The following is a 16,007-nucleotide window of genomic DNA, read 5'->3' as shown; positions in this document are numbered from 1 at the left end:
TAAACACCACTAAAGAGTGTAAATTTCATTATATAAAGTATTTACAGAAAAACACAATTTCCTAGGCGGTAAACCTTCAGATTTTGGGGAAAAAATCAAAATATGACAATCTTGCTTTATTGAATAGTTACATCCTGCACTGATATAAGATGATGGTCAAAGAAGTTTGAAATTTTTTTTGTGTTCAGTTCTCTAGAGAGTAGAAATTTCATAATGGTTAGTCCACTAATTAAGGCAATACATGAAGTCTTATTAAATTAATTGTTAAAGTTAGATACTATACTCATGTACCATGAAAGAGAGCTTGGAATGCATTAATACAAATGTATAATGTGGTTAGAACTTTTCAAACAACACTAAAGAGTGTAAACTTCATTATATATAACATTTAACTAAAACTCAATTTCGTAGGGGTTAACCTTTAGATTTTGAGAAAAAATCAAAAAATATGACAGTCTAGTTTTATTATATAAGTGCATCCTGAACTGAAATAAGATGATGGTTAAAGAGTTTTGAAATCTTTGTTGTGTCCATTTCTCTATAAATATATATATTTTATATTGGTTAGTCCACTGATTTAAGCAGTATATAAAGTTTTAATAAATTAATTCTTAAAAAAAACAGAGAGATGTCTACGTACCATTAAAGAGAGTTTAGAATACATTAGTAAAAATTTAGAATGTGGTTATAAAATTTTAAGCAACTCTAAAGGGTGTAAACTTCAATATATAGAGCATTTACCGAAAAAACTGAATTTCGTAGGTGTTAACCTTCAGATTTTGAGAAAAAAATCAAAAATATGACGATATTTTTTTATTGCATAGTTGTATCTTGCACTGAAATAGGGCGATAGTCAAAGATGTTTGGAATCTTTTTGTGTATGTTTCTTTAGAAAATATACATTTCATAGTGGTTAGTCCACTAATTTAGGCAATATGTGAAGTTTTACTAAATTAATTATTTAAAAATTAGAGAGGATGCTCATGTACCATGAAAAAGTGTTTGGAATATATTAAGACAAATGTAGAATGTAGTTAGAAATTTGTAAACAACAAGAAAGAGTGTAAATTTCATTTTATAGAGCATTGACCCACAACCCAATTTCGTAGGGGTTTTAACTTTTAGATTTTGAAAAAAAACTAAAAAATAAGAAAAACTTATTTTATTGCATATTTTCATTCTGCACTGACAAATGACTATGGTCAAAAAGGTTTGAAATATCTTTTTTTGTCCGTTTCTCTAGAGAACATATACTTTATAACAGTTATTCTACTAATTTAAGGAGTATAAAAGGTTCTATTAAATTAGTTGTTAAAATATTGAAAGCGATGTTTATGTACCATGAAAGATAGTTTAGCATATATTAATTTATAATATGGTTAGAAATTTTTAAACAACACTAAAGAGTGTAAACTTTAATATATAGAGCACTTGCCGAAAAACTAAATTTCGTAGGTGGTGGTTAACCTTCAGATTTTGATAGAAAATCAAAAATATGAAAATCTTGCTTTATGGAATAATTGCATCTTAAAGTGACTTCGGAAGATGTTCAAAGAAGTTTGGAATCTTTATTGTGTCCGTTTCTCTAGAGAATAGAGATTTCATGTTAGTCCACTGATTTAGACAATGTATGAAGTTTTAGTAAATTAAAAATTAAAAAATAATGACAATACTCATATACCATGCAAGAAAGTTTACAATACATTAAGACAAATTTAAAATGTGGTTAGAAATTTTTAAACACCACTAAACAGAGTGTAAACTTCATTATGTAGAGCATTCACCGAAAATCAAATTTCGTATGGGTGTTGTTAACCTTCAGATTTTGAGAAATATTCAAAAATTATGACAATCTTGTTTTATTGCATAATTGCATCCTGCACTGACATAGGATGATTTTCAAAAAAGTTTGAAATATCTTTTTGTGTCCATTTCTCTATAGAATATATATTTATAGTGATTAGTCAAATGATTTAAGCAATATATAAAATTTTATTAAATTAGTTGTTAAAAAAATTAGAGCGATGTCTATGTACCATGAAAGAGATTTAGCATACATTATTACAAATGTATATTGTTTCTAGAAAATTTTAAGCAATACTAAAGAGTGTAAACATCAATATAAAGAGCACTTAATTACCGAAAACTTAATTTCGTAGGGGTTAATCTTCAGATTTGAGAAAACTTCAAAAATACGAAAAATCTTGTTTTATTGCATAGTTGCATCATGTACTGCCATATGATGATTTTCAAAAAGGTTTGGAATTTTTTGTGTTTGTTTCTCTAGAGAATAGAGATTTCATAGTGGTTAATCCACTGATTTAGGCAATATATGAAGTTTTATTAAATTAACAGTTAAAAATGAGAGACAATACTAATGTACCATGATAGAGAACTTAGAATACATTAATACAAATATAGAATGTTGTTATAATTTTTTAAACACCACTAAAGAGTGTAAATTTAATTATATAAAGTATTTATCGAAAAACTTAATTTCGTAGGGTAACCTTCAAATTTTTTTGAAAAAAATCAAAATATAATAATTTTGCTTTATTGAATATTTGCATCATGCACTGATATAAGATGATACTCTTGAGTTATAGGCTGCCTTATTGAGCTTGACTGGTACCTCTAATCTCTAGATCAAATAATACTGAAAAATTGAAACAACATTTAGCTCAAGCTAGAAACCCATTAGTTCCACTAAGCAGGTCGTCGGCACTCATCTCTCAGATTAGTATCAGAGCTGACTCTGTTTTGATTATTAAATGGTGAACATTTTTATCTGTTTTGCAAATAAATAGTATTCCCTCTCTTTACTAGATGTTTTGGAGTTTTCACACATATTAAGATAAAAAAAAAATTAATTTTGATTATAATGCATTATTATTTTTTTACTTTTTTGATTAATTATTTTTCTCAATTTTTATTCAATTAATATTCAGTAATCACAATTAATTTCTTCGAAATTTACAATTTACTATCATTTCCTGATAAAAATACATAAAAATGTAAAAGTGTAGCTTTTTAAAACAGGTTTTTTTCTTTCTAAACATGGATCACGGAGTATAAGATAACCCTTATAGGCTTTATTGCATTTCATATTTTGACTAATTGCTAGAATGAAGTTAAACTATATGCTGATGAGTGAAAAATTAATTATGTCATACACCAAATACTTAAAAAAATGAATAAAATGTTTTTAAAAAACTTTACAAAAAAATGTTATACTCTCTTCTTACTCTTCTCTATGAAACAAACAAATGAGGAACTTCCTCTCTAACTCTCAGTCTAATAGAGAAATCATAAGAACGAGCTAACGTCTCTCTAAATCTTCTCAAGTCAAGCTTCACGTTCTGTCCTTGCAGATAGATTTTCTTAGTATATTCCCATCCTTTATCATTGAGACTATCCGGATCTCTGATGACAGGATCATCTTTGCCATACTCATAGTATAAAGAGCTTTCTTGCGGCATAATCTTGTAACCAATATACTTCAACCCTAGCTTCTTTGCTGGCTCGCCATAGTACGTCTCGGCCGCCCAATCAGTCCCTAAGGGAACTATCTGAATAAAAACACTTTTAGGTTTCAAGAAAAGGAAGTGAGTCATTGCAGCTCCATGCACACCGATCATCACATCGCTTGTGTTCATCGAACGATAGATCTTAGCCATCTCCGTTCTTTTGTTAGGTCTTAGAACCTCGACATTGAACCCTGTCTCTTCCGCTAGCTTGACGAGAAGGTCCTCGTTTAGTATCGCTCTTGAACCGTTTCTTGACAATATCACCAGCTTCGGCTTCTTGACGTCAAGTACTGTTGTTTTTGTTTCCTCTTGAACCAAGCTTTGGATACGATGCGTGTAAGCACGGTCCAAAACGTTTCTGAAGTCAACAATGGTTTTGTTACCATGACTCATTAGCGTAGAGTTCACTGTCAACTCGTCGTGTATACGTAACCCAACCGTTGCTTCCTTGAAACAATGCGTTCTTGAATCTCCATTAAAGTCAACTAATGGATAATCCGTTAGCTGCGAGACGATATCTCCGTACTTCATCTCCCACCAGTCATGATACTCGACGATCACAAACACAACCTTCTTGTTGTAATGCTGCGACGTAATAAACAAAGGGATGATCCCGTCGTTAAACTCGTGATACACGTTTCCCGTGTATCCACCCGTGGAGAAGAACACTGCGGGGACGTCGTGGTAGACATCGCAGACACGGTCTGATGATTTGTTTGAGTGTTTGGGGATTAGGTTGAGTTCTTGAACCGTGTCCATCACGCTAGTCTCCCATTTTCTTGTGTAGGGTTTGATCTTTTGAGGGGTTGTGGTGTTATTGGTGGAGGTGAGGAGGAAGAGTGATGAAGAAGCAGAGTCTGTTCGAATATCGCCTTTCATTACACAGATGTCTGATCTCAAACCGGTTCTGTCACAGCATATGGTTCCTACACAATATAGTTGAAAATCAATATCAGAAAGTTATTACTCACTATCTATATTTTGCAATTATTGTCACTTCATATTAAAAAAATGACTGAGATGCATTTATATTTTTATTAGTTATAACCCATCCAGATAAATAAAATTATATATAAAATTAATGAATTTTATAATTACGTATAAGCTTATAATAAGTATAAATTACATTAAATTCTTTTTTTTTTCAAAAAATTACATTAAATTCTAAAATGATAATTTTTGTGAAACAGAGGTATTAACAAATAACAACATAGGTTTCTGATTTAAGACAAAGAGATCAAACTTCTGTCTGAAAAAGAGATTAGGGTACTAACCATTGGAGACTTCTAAGCAGACAGGGGCTGGGGCTGGCTCATAAGAACTAAGAGCTTCGTTTTCTCTGCTAAAAGAATCTGCAGAAAAGGAAGAAAAAGAGAGAGATCAGTGATGAATCAGAAATACAAAATATAAGGTTGTGTGAAAGAGAGAGGTGATGAGCATACCTAAGAGAGAGAGAGTTGAGAAGCCAAAGAGATAAGGAGACACGATGAAACAGCAAGAGAGGATCGTGAGGAAGAGAAAAGAGAGGAACTTTTGTTTAGCTTTCTTCAAGCTACCAACTTCCTCTACAGAAACTCTAAACCTCTCTTCTTTTCTTCCATGGTGGATGATTAATCTATGATACTGCACCATCTCTGGCTCAACAAAGCAAAACCCAGAACCAGAGTTTTTAATTTTGATGAAAGGTTTGATCAACTTAGGTGACGTTTTTAGGCAATCAGAGAGAAAATTCAGAGGAAACTTTTCTTGGGAAGGAAGGATAAGAGAGGTGGGTGTCTTGAGAATGATTTAAAGAGACTTTTAGATACACACGCATATATACATACAAGTATATTAACGAGTGAAACTATATGGAAGAGATCAACTGGATTTAAAATAATAATTTTTATTATATGGTTTTTAATGTATGGTGTTTAGTGGACTTTCCTCTGGTTTTGGGTAAGAACACGGAAACAGCAGAGAGAAGACGGCTGTCAAGTGTCTGGTCAAAGTCAAATACCTTGGCTTTTAATTAATTTTCCTATTTTTTTATTTTATTAGTACATCGTACACTCGTTTTTTATTTTATTTTATTTACTTGCATCCCTCAAAAATGTACTTGAAATTAGAGTAATTAGCTTTATATATATACATTTTGTCAAAATTCGCAAGAATGTAAAAACGTGAAGAATAGCCAAAAGAAAAGTACAATGGTGAAAAAAGGTAGTGGGCTGCTGACTTATTCGCTTGGAATTGGAAGCTAAGTTACGTAAGGGAGGGGTTATCCAGAAGAAGAGAAACGGCACGGTGTGTGGCGCCGCTAATCAAAAACCGCGTGATGTTTTAAAAGTTCTGATAGATTCTTGTTGAGCATGTGGCATGTGCATGCCGCCGAACATTTGCTTTTGATAATTACATTCACGTAATATACGCTACTTTACAAAAGGCAATGAGTTGTATTCTCTTTGAAAAAGCAAATTATTTAATAAAACTACAACGCGCGACATCTCATCATCCCATCCAAGTTCCAATGATTTCTGAAAACTCAAATGATAGATTTTTAGGTTTTCTGTTTCATTTTTAGTAGTAATTTTTTACCTGAATGGTGTCGGGTACAGATTGTTCTTATTTATAGAGAAGAGAGTATCCAACGTTATTAAGATTTATGTTATCTGGTGATTCATGTTTTGATTGTAGGTTATCGCCTAACAGGAATTCGCCATGAAATTCCACAGTTCTATAAACATTTTACTACAACTTTTAATACATTTTTTGATAATTTAAGGGCCACCAAAGGTCCAAAACCATGTATATTACCTCTTTAAAATTTGGAGACAAGACGAATGTTTTGTCCAGCTACTTTACAAAACAATGAGTTGTAATCTCTTTAATAAGACTATACAACGCGTGACATCTCAGCTCATCCAAGTTCCAACGATTTCCGAAAACTCATACGATAGATTGTTAGGTTCTTCTGTGCTAGTTTTAGTATTCTAGCTGAATGTTGTCGGATACAATTTGTTTTTATCCATAGAGAAAACAGAGTATCCAATGTTATACTAGGATTTATGTTATTTGGAGTTTCGTGTTTGGATTTTTTATTAACAACGACTAATGTCTAAACCGGCTACTTCAATATTAGCCTATATGATCTAGGTCACGCTAAAATATAAATATCATTATATTTCGAACATTATAGTAAACTTTAAAAAATAGATTTAGTTGTAAAATTTGTAATGACCTTGGCACAAGGCTATGCCATTGGTGGTGGTGGTGTGAATATATAACAACCCTAAAATATGTGAGTGATAGTGTGATCTTGTCATTGCACATTTAAACACACACAATAAACGATTTTAGAAGTGAATATATATAAGAACATTTAGAAGCGAATTTAACATTTTAGCACTGTGTTCTACAAATGTTTTTTTTTTAACTCTTCTGCTACAAGATGATAAAATTACTTGAAAAACATGTTTATTAGACAAATTTAAAAGCTTTTTAAATATGGCTCCGTCCATCAGAGAATATGAAAAAGTTAGAATAGTTAGAATTTAAAAAAAAAACATAAGAGGTATGTATTCTGCAAAGCAGTCATAGTTGACATGAGTCAATCCTATCAGACCCTTGATCTTCTTAGCCTAGTGGTTTTTCTTGGTTAACCATGGCCGAATGCAATGGCGGGCCATAGTTTTAAGTGGCTTAAAGCATTTAAAAATGTTGCATTCTAAAAACCGAAATGAGTTACAGAAAATTATGCATTAAAGAAAAATAAAATGATCTAAGAGCACCTCTAACCATGGGTTGTAGATGAGTTCTAGAGAAAAATAATAATTCAGAAAAAAATATATGTGAACAGTTTAGAACCGGTCTAGATAATTTATCTAATTAAAGTGACAAGTGTTTAATTTCTAGTGGTTTATATTTTTTTAACAAAATAAATTTTAATGACATAACTAAAAAATATTAAAATACTATTGTTATGTTAGTTCACGTTTAATGTTGCTCTAACACTGCTAAAGTAACACAATATAAGTTACACGCCAAAAGTAAATAGAAACAAATAAGTTGTAGAAAGGCTGAATCTAGAGAGAGCTTATGGTCTAAAAATACATATGTAGCCAATTGATCACAGTGTATTTTCTAACATGTGGCCTTTTAATATAGAAATATATTGTTGTGGCTTGAAGCAAATGCTTCATTTGCTCATAAGAGGGAGTTTCCTGGCCGAATGATTTCATTATTTGGTAGAAGAAAAACAGAAAACGATACAATACATATATACAATATAACCAATTGTTTTGTTGTTGTCGGTGACTGATGCAATGCTCAAATTGATTTATATGTATCTTGTATAACTCGCACGGCAAAGATTCAAAACTAACTAAACTATAAGCTGAGATACACAATGTTTACGTGTAATACAAAAAAAAACAAGATAGAAACCATAGATGAAGTGCTCAAATTGATTTAACGTGATTCATACATTAATATCTTAAATACTATAAATGATTCTAGTCATAAATGTAAAACTTATCTTGAGCATTATAACAGATTCTTTATTTTTTCAAAGAAGTTGCGAATCCGTATATTATGGTAATAAATCTAGAGGCACTGAATTCATTTATATTTTCAAACTTTATTCAGTGAAGACACGTATAAAAAGGGGTGACATGTCAACTTCAATGCGAAATATCAATCTGTCTCACGTTTTAATGCTTGGCTATTTGAGGAATAACTTTTCCCCACCAAGTATTTATTTGGTTTCTGTATTTTGAACGTGTGTATTGAGCCAAGTTCACTTACACTACTAGCACGACCGGTTTAAAAACATCGGAACGTAATATTCACCTTAGCTTTCAAATTTAAATCATTAAGATGTATTGATTATCTGATTTTCTAAATCATCATGTATAACATTTGCTTTTTAAACTGTAATTATTTAAACGCTTATAAATTTAGACCTGATCGTTTCATCACCAGGTTTTAACGGCCATAAGTATTTAAAGACAAATCTTAAGAAAATATTTTCACAATCTGAGAACCATAAATTTATATAGATTAAATTTTTAAAAGCAAATATTTTATTAGATTACTACTAACAAAGTAACAAAACACAATATAAGTTTATTTCTAGGCAAGTATCCAAACACTTGTTAAAAAAAATCTTCTAACTAAACCCAACACATGCGACCGGTATGGTATGTATGACTTCCCTAACAAGTCACTTATTTCCTTTTCTTCTCCGTCCTCCTAAAACGGACAACAAGCAAACTACAAAAAGGAAATTTTTAAAAAACGTCAATCGCTACAAAACTAAATAACCGTCCGATTACTTATCAACGGGTCCCACTAAAATCGACGATCAAGATCGTCTCCTTACAATGCACCTCAAAAATATTCCCCTGCATCTAATTCGTCTATAAAAAGCAAAACAAACCTACGAGATGAGCTCTCTCCATCTCCATCGTCTCTCTCTCTCTCCCCTAATTTGTCTCTTGCCGGTTAAGCTAAACCGGCAAAATCTCCCCCCGGTTAAGATCAAATTAGGTTTCGATGTCCGACGCGTATTGTACGGACTGCAAGAAGGAGACGGAGCTGGTGGTGGACCACTCCGCCGGAGACACCCTCTGCTCGGAGTGCGGGCTGGTTCTGGAGTCGCACTCCATCGACGAGACCTCGGAGTGGCGCACCTTCGCGAACGAGTCCTCCAACGCCGATCCGAACCGTGTCGGCGGGCCGACGAACCCTCTCCTCGCGGATAGCGCGCTCACGACCGTCATCGCGAAGACGAACGGCTCCTCGGGGGATTTTTTGTCGAATTCGCTGGGGAGGTGGCAGAATCGGAACGGGAACCCTGAGCGTGGGTTGATGCAGGCGTTTAAAACGATTGCTACCATGTCTGATAGGTAAGGCAGCTCAGGATTTTGAATTGGTTTGGATCGGATCGGATCATTGATTTTGAGAGGTTACATAACAAAAAGGAGGTTCCTTTTTTTAATGCGGAGTTTTTTTTTTGGTGATTCATGTTGTTGGTGTGGAGAGTTTTTATTTTTTTTTTGGTTTGAGAGATGACATTGTGAATTAAAAGAAGAAAAAGGAGGTTCCTTTTTTTAATGGGCATTGGGGAGTTTTGTTCTTGCCTTGTTGGGTGATGAATGTTGTTGTTGTGGAGTGTGGAGTGTTTGTTTATGTAGCCAGATTCATGTCTTGTTGTGTGTTCATTTGTGGTTACGTGTGGGATCACATTGTCAATTAAAACATAAGGATGTTCCTTTTTGATGTACATTGAAAGGTTTGTCCTTGGTGATAAACGTTGGTGTGGGTGTGGAGTGTTTGTTTATGTTGCCTGCTTCATTGTGATTACGTGTGAGAGTTACTTACTTGTTGGTTGTTTTTTTTTTGTTTTTGCCGCAGGTTGGGGCTTGTTGGAACTATCAAGGTAGCCTTTTTCATCTGTCTCTGTTAATCTGGTTTGGTGAATGTGTTTACTAGAAAGCTAATTTTGTTGTTGTTGATGATGTTTAGGATCGGGCTAATGAGATATTCAAGAGGCTGGAGGATCAAAAGTCAACCAGGGGAAGAAACCAGGATGCGCTTTTGGCAGCTTGCTTGTACATTTCGTGTAGACAAGAGGACAAGCCGCGAACTATCAAGGGTACAGTTTGATTCATTTTGAGAGAGTCTCTGATATTAAAAGCTTTGATATCATAAAGTCAATCAAATCTCTGAAACTTGTGAATAGAAATCTGCTCTGTTGCCAATGGAGCGACAAAGAAGGAAATGGGAAGAGCAAAAGACTTCATAGTTAAGACATTGGGGCTGGAGACTGGTCACTCTGTTGAAATGGGCGCTATACACGCTGGTGATTTCATGGTAAAGTCCTTACAAGTACCTTAAATTTGATATTGGTACTGTTAGTTTTTTCTGTTTTGTGGGATTGTATTTTACATTGTGCTGGATATTACAGAAAAGGTTCTGCTCTAACCTTGGAATGTCTCATCAAGCGGTGAGAGCTGCTGAGGAAGCTGTGAAGAAGTCTGAGGAATTTGATATAAGGTACTTACCTCACAGTTTCGGTAACCTATAGATAGACAGAGCACAACCTTTACAGATGTTTTATCTGGCAACTTGCAGGAGGAGTCCTATATCAATAGCAGCAGTAGTTATCTACATCATAACCCAGCTTTCTGATGACAAGAAGCCTCTCAAAGGTTTGCTTTATTTGGTTTGGTCACATATATTTAAACTATATCATAATCTCAGACTGAATAATATTGTGTGGGTTGGTGCAGATATAGCGATAGCGACAGGAGTAGCAGAAGGGACAATAAGAAACTCATACAAGGACTTGTATCCTCATCTTCAAAAGATAGCGCCAAGTTGGTATGCTAAGGAAGAGGATCTTAAGAACCTCTCAAGTCCTTGAAATGATTTCTTTATTCTTCTTCTTCTTCTATGCAATAGAAACTCTTTATATCTTATTATATATCTGTCTACCGACGAGGATACAAAGCAGTTGTTCTCTCGAGTAGAGAGGCTTTTGGTTTTTTTTTTTTACAATTCTTTTTTTTTTGAAGTCCTTTTGTTAAAGAAATATTAAAATTTCATAGTAAGAAAAGAGGTCTTTCTATTCTTCTCTCTTATTCCTCACGCTTCACAATAAATTTGAGCCTTCATACTTCAAAAAATGGAAAAGAGCCCTTGGTGTATCCATATGTTTTGCTTCTCAGCGTTAAATGACTTCCTGCTATAATGCACTTATCAAGAAGCAGGAGACAGAGGGTTTGAGATTGATGCTGTTCGTATAGCTCGTTCTCTAGTGGATCATTCTGTTTTGTCTGAAGGGTTTGGGAATGATGGATGCTAATGCTGAGGCACTTAGTATGATTAGGCAATATGGGTCTATGTTTCTGCATCATGGAGATCTCCAGGTGACAGTAGATTATCTATGCACAAGCTGCTGTTACTGTAGGTGGAGGACTATTAGCTTGGTCTTGAAGAAGTAACATGGATCAACAGAGGCAGAGAAACTTGAGTGGGTGGTATGTACTTTTTGCTTGGGGGAAGAGGTTCTGGTGAATATGGTCAGCTTTGGTTGTCCATATGATGAGAAAAGCAAAAGATCAAAGCATGAAGCTGTGAAGACTGTTGTTAAGGACGAAATGATCATAAACATGCTTACTGAAGCAAGGATAAATGCAGAGAGTAACGCATTGTTAGATCCTGTCTGAGTCTTAATCAAGAAGAGAGAGAAGTTCTAACAGCAGCGATTAAAAAAGGCATGAACACAAGCTTCAACGAGGGTTCAAGTGTTCCTGTACAGCTTTCATATTCAAAAATGGATTTGATAGGCCGAATTAGACAAAGAGGTGGGAAGACCATGGATAGGCCTGTGATCTTAATCAGCCAGTTGAACAACAAGACAGGCAAGGAACTAAGAAGCATAGCAAAGGAGCTGAAAATAACACATTACTATAAGTTCAAGAAAGAAGATCTGCTTCAACACTGTTTCATGCAGCTAAAATTTCAGCTAACTGACTGTATAAAGCATAGAGTGGAGTCATAACCAATGTAACTGGTATAGTTAACATTAGACCTTACAGAACATGCCTTCTCTTTGTTTCTTGGATTCAGTGGTACAACCATTAGCTTGTATTAATCACACGGAGTTAATTTCAGAAAAGTCAGTAGAATGTTGTAGTCAATTATTTGAGCAAATGAAAAGCCTCATTGATCATAAAGAGAAGGATACAGTACAAGCATTATACAATGAATAACTATCCATTTTAAGACATGATGTTTTCACGCAGCAGAATCTGCAGTTTGGATTATATGAGTTGAGTAATAGCTGACGAATCAAGGCTGGTCTAGAAGGGAAGGCCTGTAGAATGCATGACTCTGTGCAATCTCAATCCGGTCTCTAGGATCATTCAGTGTTTCATCCCTTAACGCTTGCAGAATCGCTTGTGTTGATTGTTCTCTGCAATATCCAGACACAGCATTGAACAAACATAGTTCAAAACAGAATCTAAGAAGCAAGTTCCTAATGAAAACTAGTCTGGTTATACCTTGTGATGAGTATCTTGTAGAGTGTCTTCAAAATAGGACATGACTCAACCGGAGCCACAGGTTTCTTCTCCTCAGGATGCATTATGCTCAGGCTTGACTGACTAAGCAATTGATAAAACGCTCCCACTGCAGAAACACCCTATTCAAACATTCACATAAGCATTGATAAGACACCAGAAGTTATGTTCTCACTTAGGACTGAGAGAGAGTACCTGAATCATTCCCTTGCCGCTTATACTATCACCCATATCTCTATTTATTTCCCCTTTAGCCAGCATCTGACCGTACCAAGCGTTACGCCCTTTCAACAAGGTCACATAAGTATCAGCTAGCAAAGGCCCTGCAAGTTTCTCAGGCTCTTCTGCTAGTAAATGAGTTATGAATATCATCTCAGATGTACAGTGAGCAAAGTACACCGATTTGCTTGTAGCACTCTCGTTAGTAAGCGCTGCCACCATTCCTGAAAAAAACAACAAGAAGGATCAAGCCTGAAGGTTGTATCCTTGTGTTACAGGCAGAAACTTACCAGCTCCAATGGCGTACACGTTCTTGAGACCTCCCATTACTTCATGTGTAACAAGATCACTATTGTCCCAAACAATGAAATGAGGTTGTCTTAAGAACTTTGCTAGTGGTTTCCTCCATTTCTCAGCTCCACAGATTCTTGCATTAGCATATTCCTTGTTGTATATCTCAGCAGCAATGTTTGGTCCACCAAGATACAGTACATTTTCAATTGGCACACCAGCTAAAATCCACAAACACCAAAGACATGTCAATCAGACAAATCTCCAAAATAGCAATTTTAAAAAATTTAACAAAAATACATCAAATTACTCTAATTCTTAAATCCTAATCCCACACATACTCCTTAATACTAAAGCATAAATACTAATCAATAAACCCAAACTCAAATATAAAATAAAAATATATATTTTAATTTTTAATTAACGCTATTTTAGGAATTTTCTTTCTCTTATGAATCAGAGGAAGTAAATACTAAATACTAATTAATAAACCCAAACCCCAAAATATTTTTAGTTTTTAATTGATGCTATTTTAAGATTTTTTTTTCTCTTGTGTGCTAGTTTTGCATAAAAACATGATTTAGTGCTAATTGAGGTTTTTTCTCTCATGTCAATAGACTCAATACAAAGGGTAAAGATCAAGAAGAGAAGCTTACTTGCTTGATGGATCATCTTTGTTGGAGTAATGATATGTGGAACTGGTTCAAGAGCAGTTTCAATACCTTTTGACAGAGAGATAATAACAGGAACAGTGATTCTCTCTTTCCAATACATACTAATCTCTTCAAACACTTGTCGTGTCTCCGTTGAAGGCAATCCATTAACAACGATATCAGCATCCCACACAGCTTCTTGAAGATTAGTCACAACCTTGAGGGGACAAAGAGGCGTGTCGACCATGTTAAGACAAAACCCGTCTTTCAATATCTCATCCGCGTAGAGCGTCCTGTCACCAAGCCTTGCCTCTACGTATTTGAGATAAGCGCAGCGTCTTATCAGTCTTCTCAAGATATCTTCACGAGAGTTGATCACTTCGAAGAGATGTTCAGCTGTTGCTCTACTAACAGCTTTACCAGGTCGTCTCCATATCCTGATCTGGAACTTGTCTCTGAATCCTCCGTAGCTTTCTTGGAGAAGCGCTGCAAAGACACTTCCCCAAGCACCAGCTCCGATGCTCACAATCTTTAACGGATCTTTGTCTGATTTTCCAAGAAGACGACGGAACTCATCAAGTTTCTCCTCCAAGTTAAGACCATTATGTTGAAGCTGAACAGACCCGTTTGATAGCAAGGCCTTGGCTTCGATGCTTCCAACCATTTTCTTTATTTCCACAGCAAGAAACTTAAACACAAAACCAAAGGCGATAAACAATGACTATAAATAACCCACTAGAGATTTTATATATTGGTTAGTATCATCAAGACCAGAGAGAAATCATTTGAGCATTACCAATCAGCTTCTTGTTCCAAAAGAATAAGATTTTATTGGTTTGCTAACTCAGATTTTTTCACCATATAACAAAAGAGGAAATAAAAAAACAGACAAGAATGTAATAGATACCGAAAAAACTATAAATAGTAATCTTACAAGCTACAGAGAAGAAAAATCAAGAAATAAAGAAGTATTGTTTTAGTAGTAGAAGACAAAACTTTGTTAGCTCCGTCTTTGAGTTGTTCATCTACCCAACAAGAAAGAAGAAGAATAAGGAAGTTCGTAAACAAACAACTCAAGTCAAAGAACAAACCTCTCGTAGTCTCGTGTAGGCAACCATAAACAAATCCAAATCAACTCATGTCATGTGAGAATTGCCAATTCAAGAAATAGAAAACGCATGAGAAGTTCTTTTTGGTATTTATATTTATCTACTCACAAAAATCATAAAACTTGCATGAAAATAAGTTTAGTAAAATTAATACAGCAAAGCAAGGTTTTGTCAAAGGGAGAAGAATGAACATATGCATTGATGGGTACAGTTGAGGACAGGGAGAGACTGAGTATTATTTACGGGAAGGTGCCTAACTTCGGACACAAGTCATTAATGTGCACTACTCTTCTTCGGTTCTTCCTTCTCTTCTTTGGTGAACATTTTAGTTATACTTTATTATACCACCAATTATTAATACATACACCGAATCACAACCAGATTCAAGTTAATAAATGGGTCCGCCGCAATGAAGAAGAAAAAAACCATGCATTATCTTGTAATATGTGTCACATATGTACAAATGATTTTTGATCACCTAGCTAAATAACACACATGACATGAACACATTCATAATCAAATTTATTTCCAACAACATATTTATTTTTTTCGTTATAAAGAGAGACAAAAAAATTTAAAAGCTGGGCAGCACACATCTTTCTCTAAATACAAATTAAGTTCACCTACACTGATATACAACGCATGTGTATGTGTTTGTATTCACATGCGTTGTATCAGGCATGTCCGTTCGAGTTTTCGGGTCGGGTTCAGAACGGTTTCTTTCGCGTCTAAGTTTTTCGGGTTCTAAATATTTAGACTCAATAGGTACTTAGAAATTTTTGGATCGGGTTCGGGTCGGTTCTTCTTGGATCGGTTCGAGTCTATAATTAAAATACTCACAAAATATCCGTATTTTTTTGGGTCTATATCGGATCCAGGTCGGATTCGGATATTTAGGATCTGAAAAGGACATGATATATCCAACTCTATCAAATTTAGTCGATATTTGTCATATATATCTAAAATTATACAAAATAACTTAAACGAAAATATTATAATTAAAATAAAACATTTTTAAATTCTAAACTTTACATTTTAAAGCTTCATATTACTTAAAAAAGTGTTACAAAATAATAACAAATGTTGTTAGCAAAAGATATTTCAACTAAATCATAAAATAATATATATATAAAATAGAAC

The 16,007-nt window shown here is 34.3% G+C and overlaps 3 protein-coding genes across 3 annotated transcripts; 1 reads left to right on the top strand and 2 right to left on the bottom strand.

The window, feature by feature from the left end:
- Positions 1 to 3,124: 3,124 nt before the first annotated feature.
- On the bottom strand, positions 3,125 to 5,430 carry LOC106450658 (xylan glycosyltransferase MUCI21). Its single transcript, XM_013892366.3, has 3 exons — positions 4,970 to 5,430; positions 4,802 to 4,879; positions 3,125 to 4,453 (listed from the first exon to the last, which is right to left on the bottom strand). Exons 1-3 carry the CDS (start codon positions 5,157 to 5,159, stop codon positions 3,252 to 3,254), a joined length of 1,470 nt encoding a protein of 489 aa, XP_013747820.2. The 5' UTR covers positions 5,160 to 5,430; the 3' UTR covers positions 3,125 to 3,251.
- A 3,520-nt stretch (positions 5,431 to 8,950) lies between these two features.
- On the top strand, positions 8,951 to 11,152 carry LOC106450660 (transcription initiation factor IIB-1). Its single transcript, XM_013892370.3, has 7 exons — positions 8,951 to 9,415; positions 9,924 to 9,948; positions 10,035 to 10,164; positions 10,252 to 10,382; positions 10,477 to 10,565; positions 10,644 to 10,720; positions 10,802 to 11,152. Exons 1-7 carry the CDS (start codon positions 9,063 to 9,065, stop codon positions 10,933 to 10,935), a joined length of 939 nt encoding a protein of 312 aa, XP_013747824.1. The 5' UTR covers positions 8,951 to 9,062; the 3' UTR covers positions 10,936 to 11,152.
- On the bottom strand, positions 11,002 to 15,223 carry LOC106450659 (glycerol-3-phosphate dehydrogenase [NAD(+)] GPDHC1, cytosolic-like). Its single transcript, XM_013892367.3, has 6 exons — positions 14,850 to 15,223; positions 13,762 to 14,446; positions 13,105 to 13,326; positions 12,791 to 13,038; positions 12,578 to 12,717; positions 11,002 to 12,489 (listed from the first exon to the last, which is right to left on the bottom strand). Exons 1-6 carry the CDS (start codon positions 14,874 to 14,876, stop codon positions 12,366 to 12,368), a joined length of 1,446 nt encoding a protein of 481 aa, XP_013747821.2. The 5' UTR covers positions 14,877 to 15,223; the 3' UTR covers positions 11,002 to 12,365.
- Between the last annotated feature and the right edge of the window lie 784 nt (positions 15,224 to 16,007).

The sequence above is a fragment of the Brassica napus genome, chromosome A5, assembly GCF_020379485.1.
Source record: "Brassica napus cultivar Da-Ae chromosome A5, Da-Ae, whole genome shotgun sequence".
Classification (NCBI taxonomy): domain Eukaryota; kingdom Viridiplantae; phylum Streptophyta; class Magnoliopsida; order Brassicales; family Brassicaceae; genus Brassica; species Brassica napus.
Note: the sequence above shows the minus strand (reverse complement) of the source record. Positions and strands in the feature narration are given on the sequence as shown.

Bases quoted from the DNA above. Each gene is read 5' to 3' on its own strand.
- LOC106450658 (XM_013892366.3), bottom strand. From the start codon at position 5,159: ATGGTGCAGTATCATAGATTAATCATCCACCATGGAAGAAAAGAAGAG. The intron at 4,880-4,969 runs GTATGCTCATCA...CCTTTTCTGCAG, and splicing joins CTCAACTCTCTCTCTCTTAG to ATTCTTTTAGCAGAGAAAAC. The intron at 4,454-4,801 runs GTTAGTACCCTA...TATATTGTGTAG, and splicing joins CTGCTTAGAAGTCTCCAATG to GAACCATATGCTGTGACAGA.
- LOC106450659 (XM_013892367.3), bottom strand. From the start codon at position 14,876: ATGGTTGCCTACACGAGACTACGAGAG. The intron at 13,039-13,104 runs GTAAGTTTCTGC...TGTTTTTTTCAG, and splicing joins CGTGTACGCCATTGGAGCTG to GAATGGTGGCAGCGCTTACT. The intron at 12,490-12,577 runs GTATAACCAGAC...TGGATATTGCAG, and splicing joins TACAAGATACTCATCACAAG to AGAACAATCAACACAAGCGA.
- LOC106450660 (XM_013892370.3), top strand. From the start codon at position 9,063: ATGTCCGACGCGTATTGTACGGACTGCAAGAAGGAGACGGAGCTGGTG. The intron at 10,566-10,643 runs GTACTTACCTCA...GGCAACTTGCAG, and splicing joins TCTGAGGAATTTGATATAAG to GAGGAGTCCTATATCAATAG. The intron at 10,721-10,801 runs GTTTGCTTTATT...GGGTTGGTGCAG, and splicing joins TGACAAGAAGCCTCTCAAAG to ATATAGCGATAGCGACAGGA.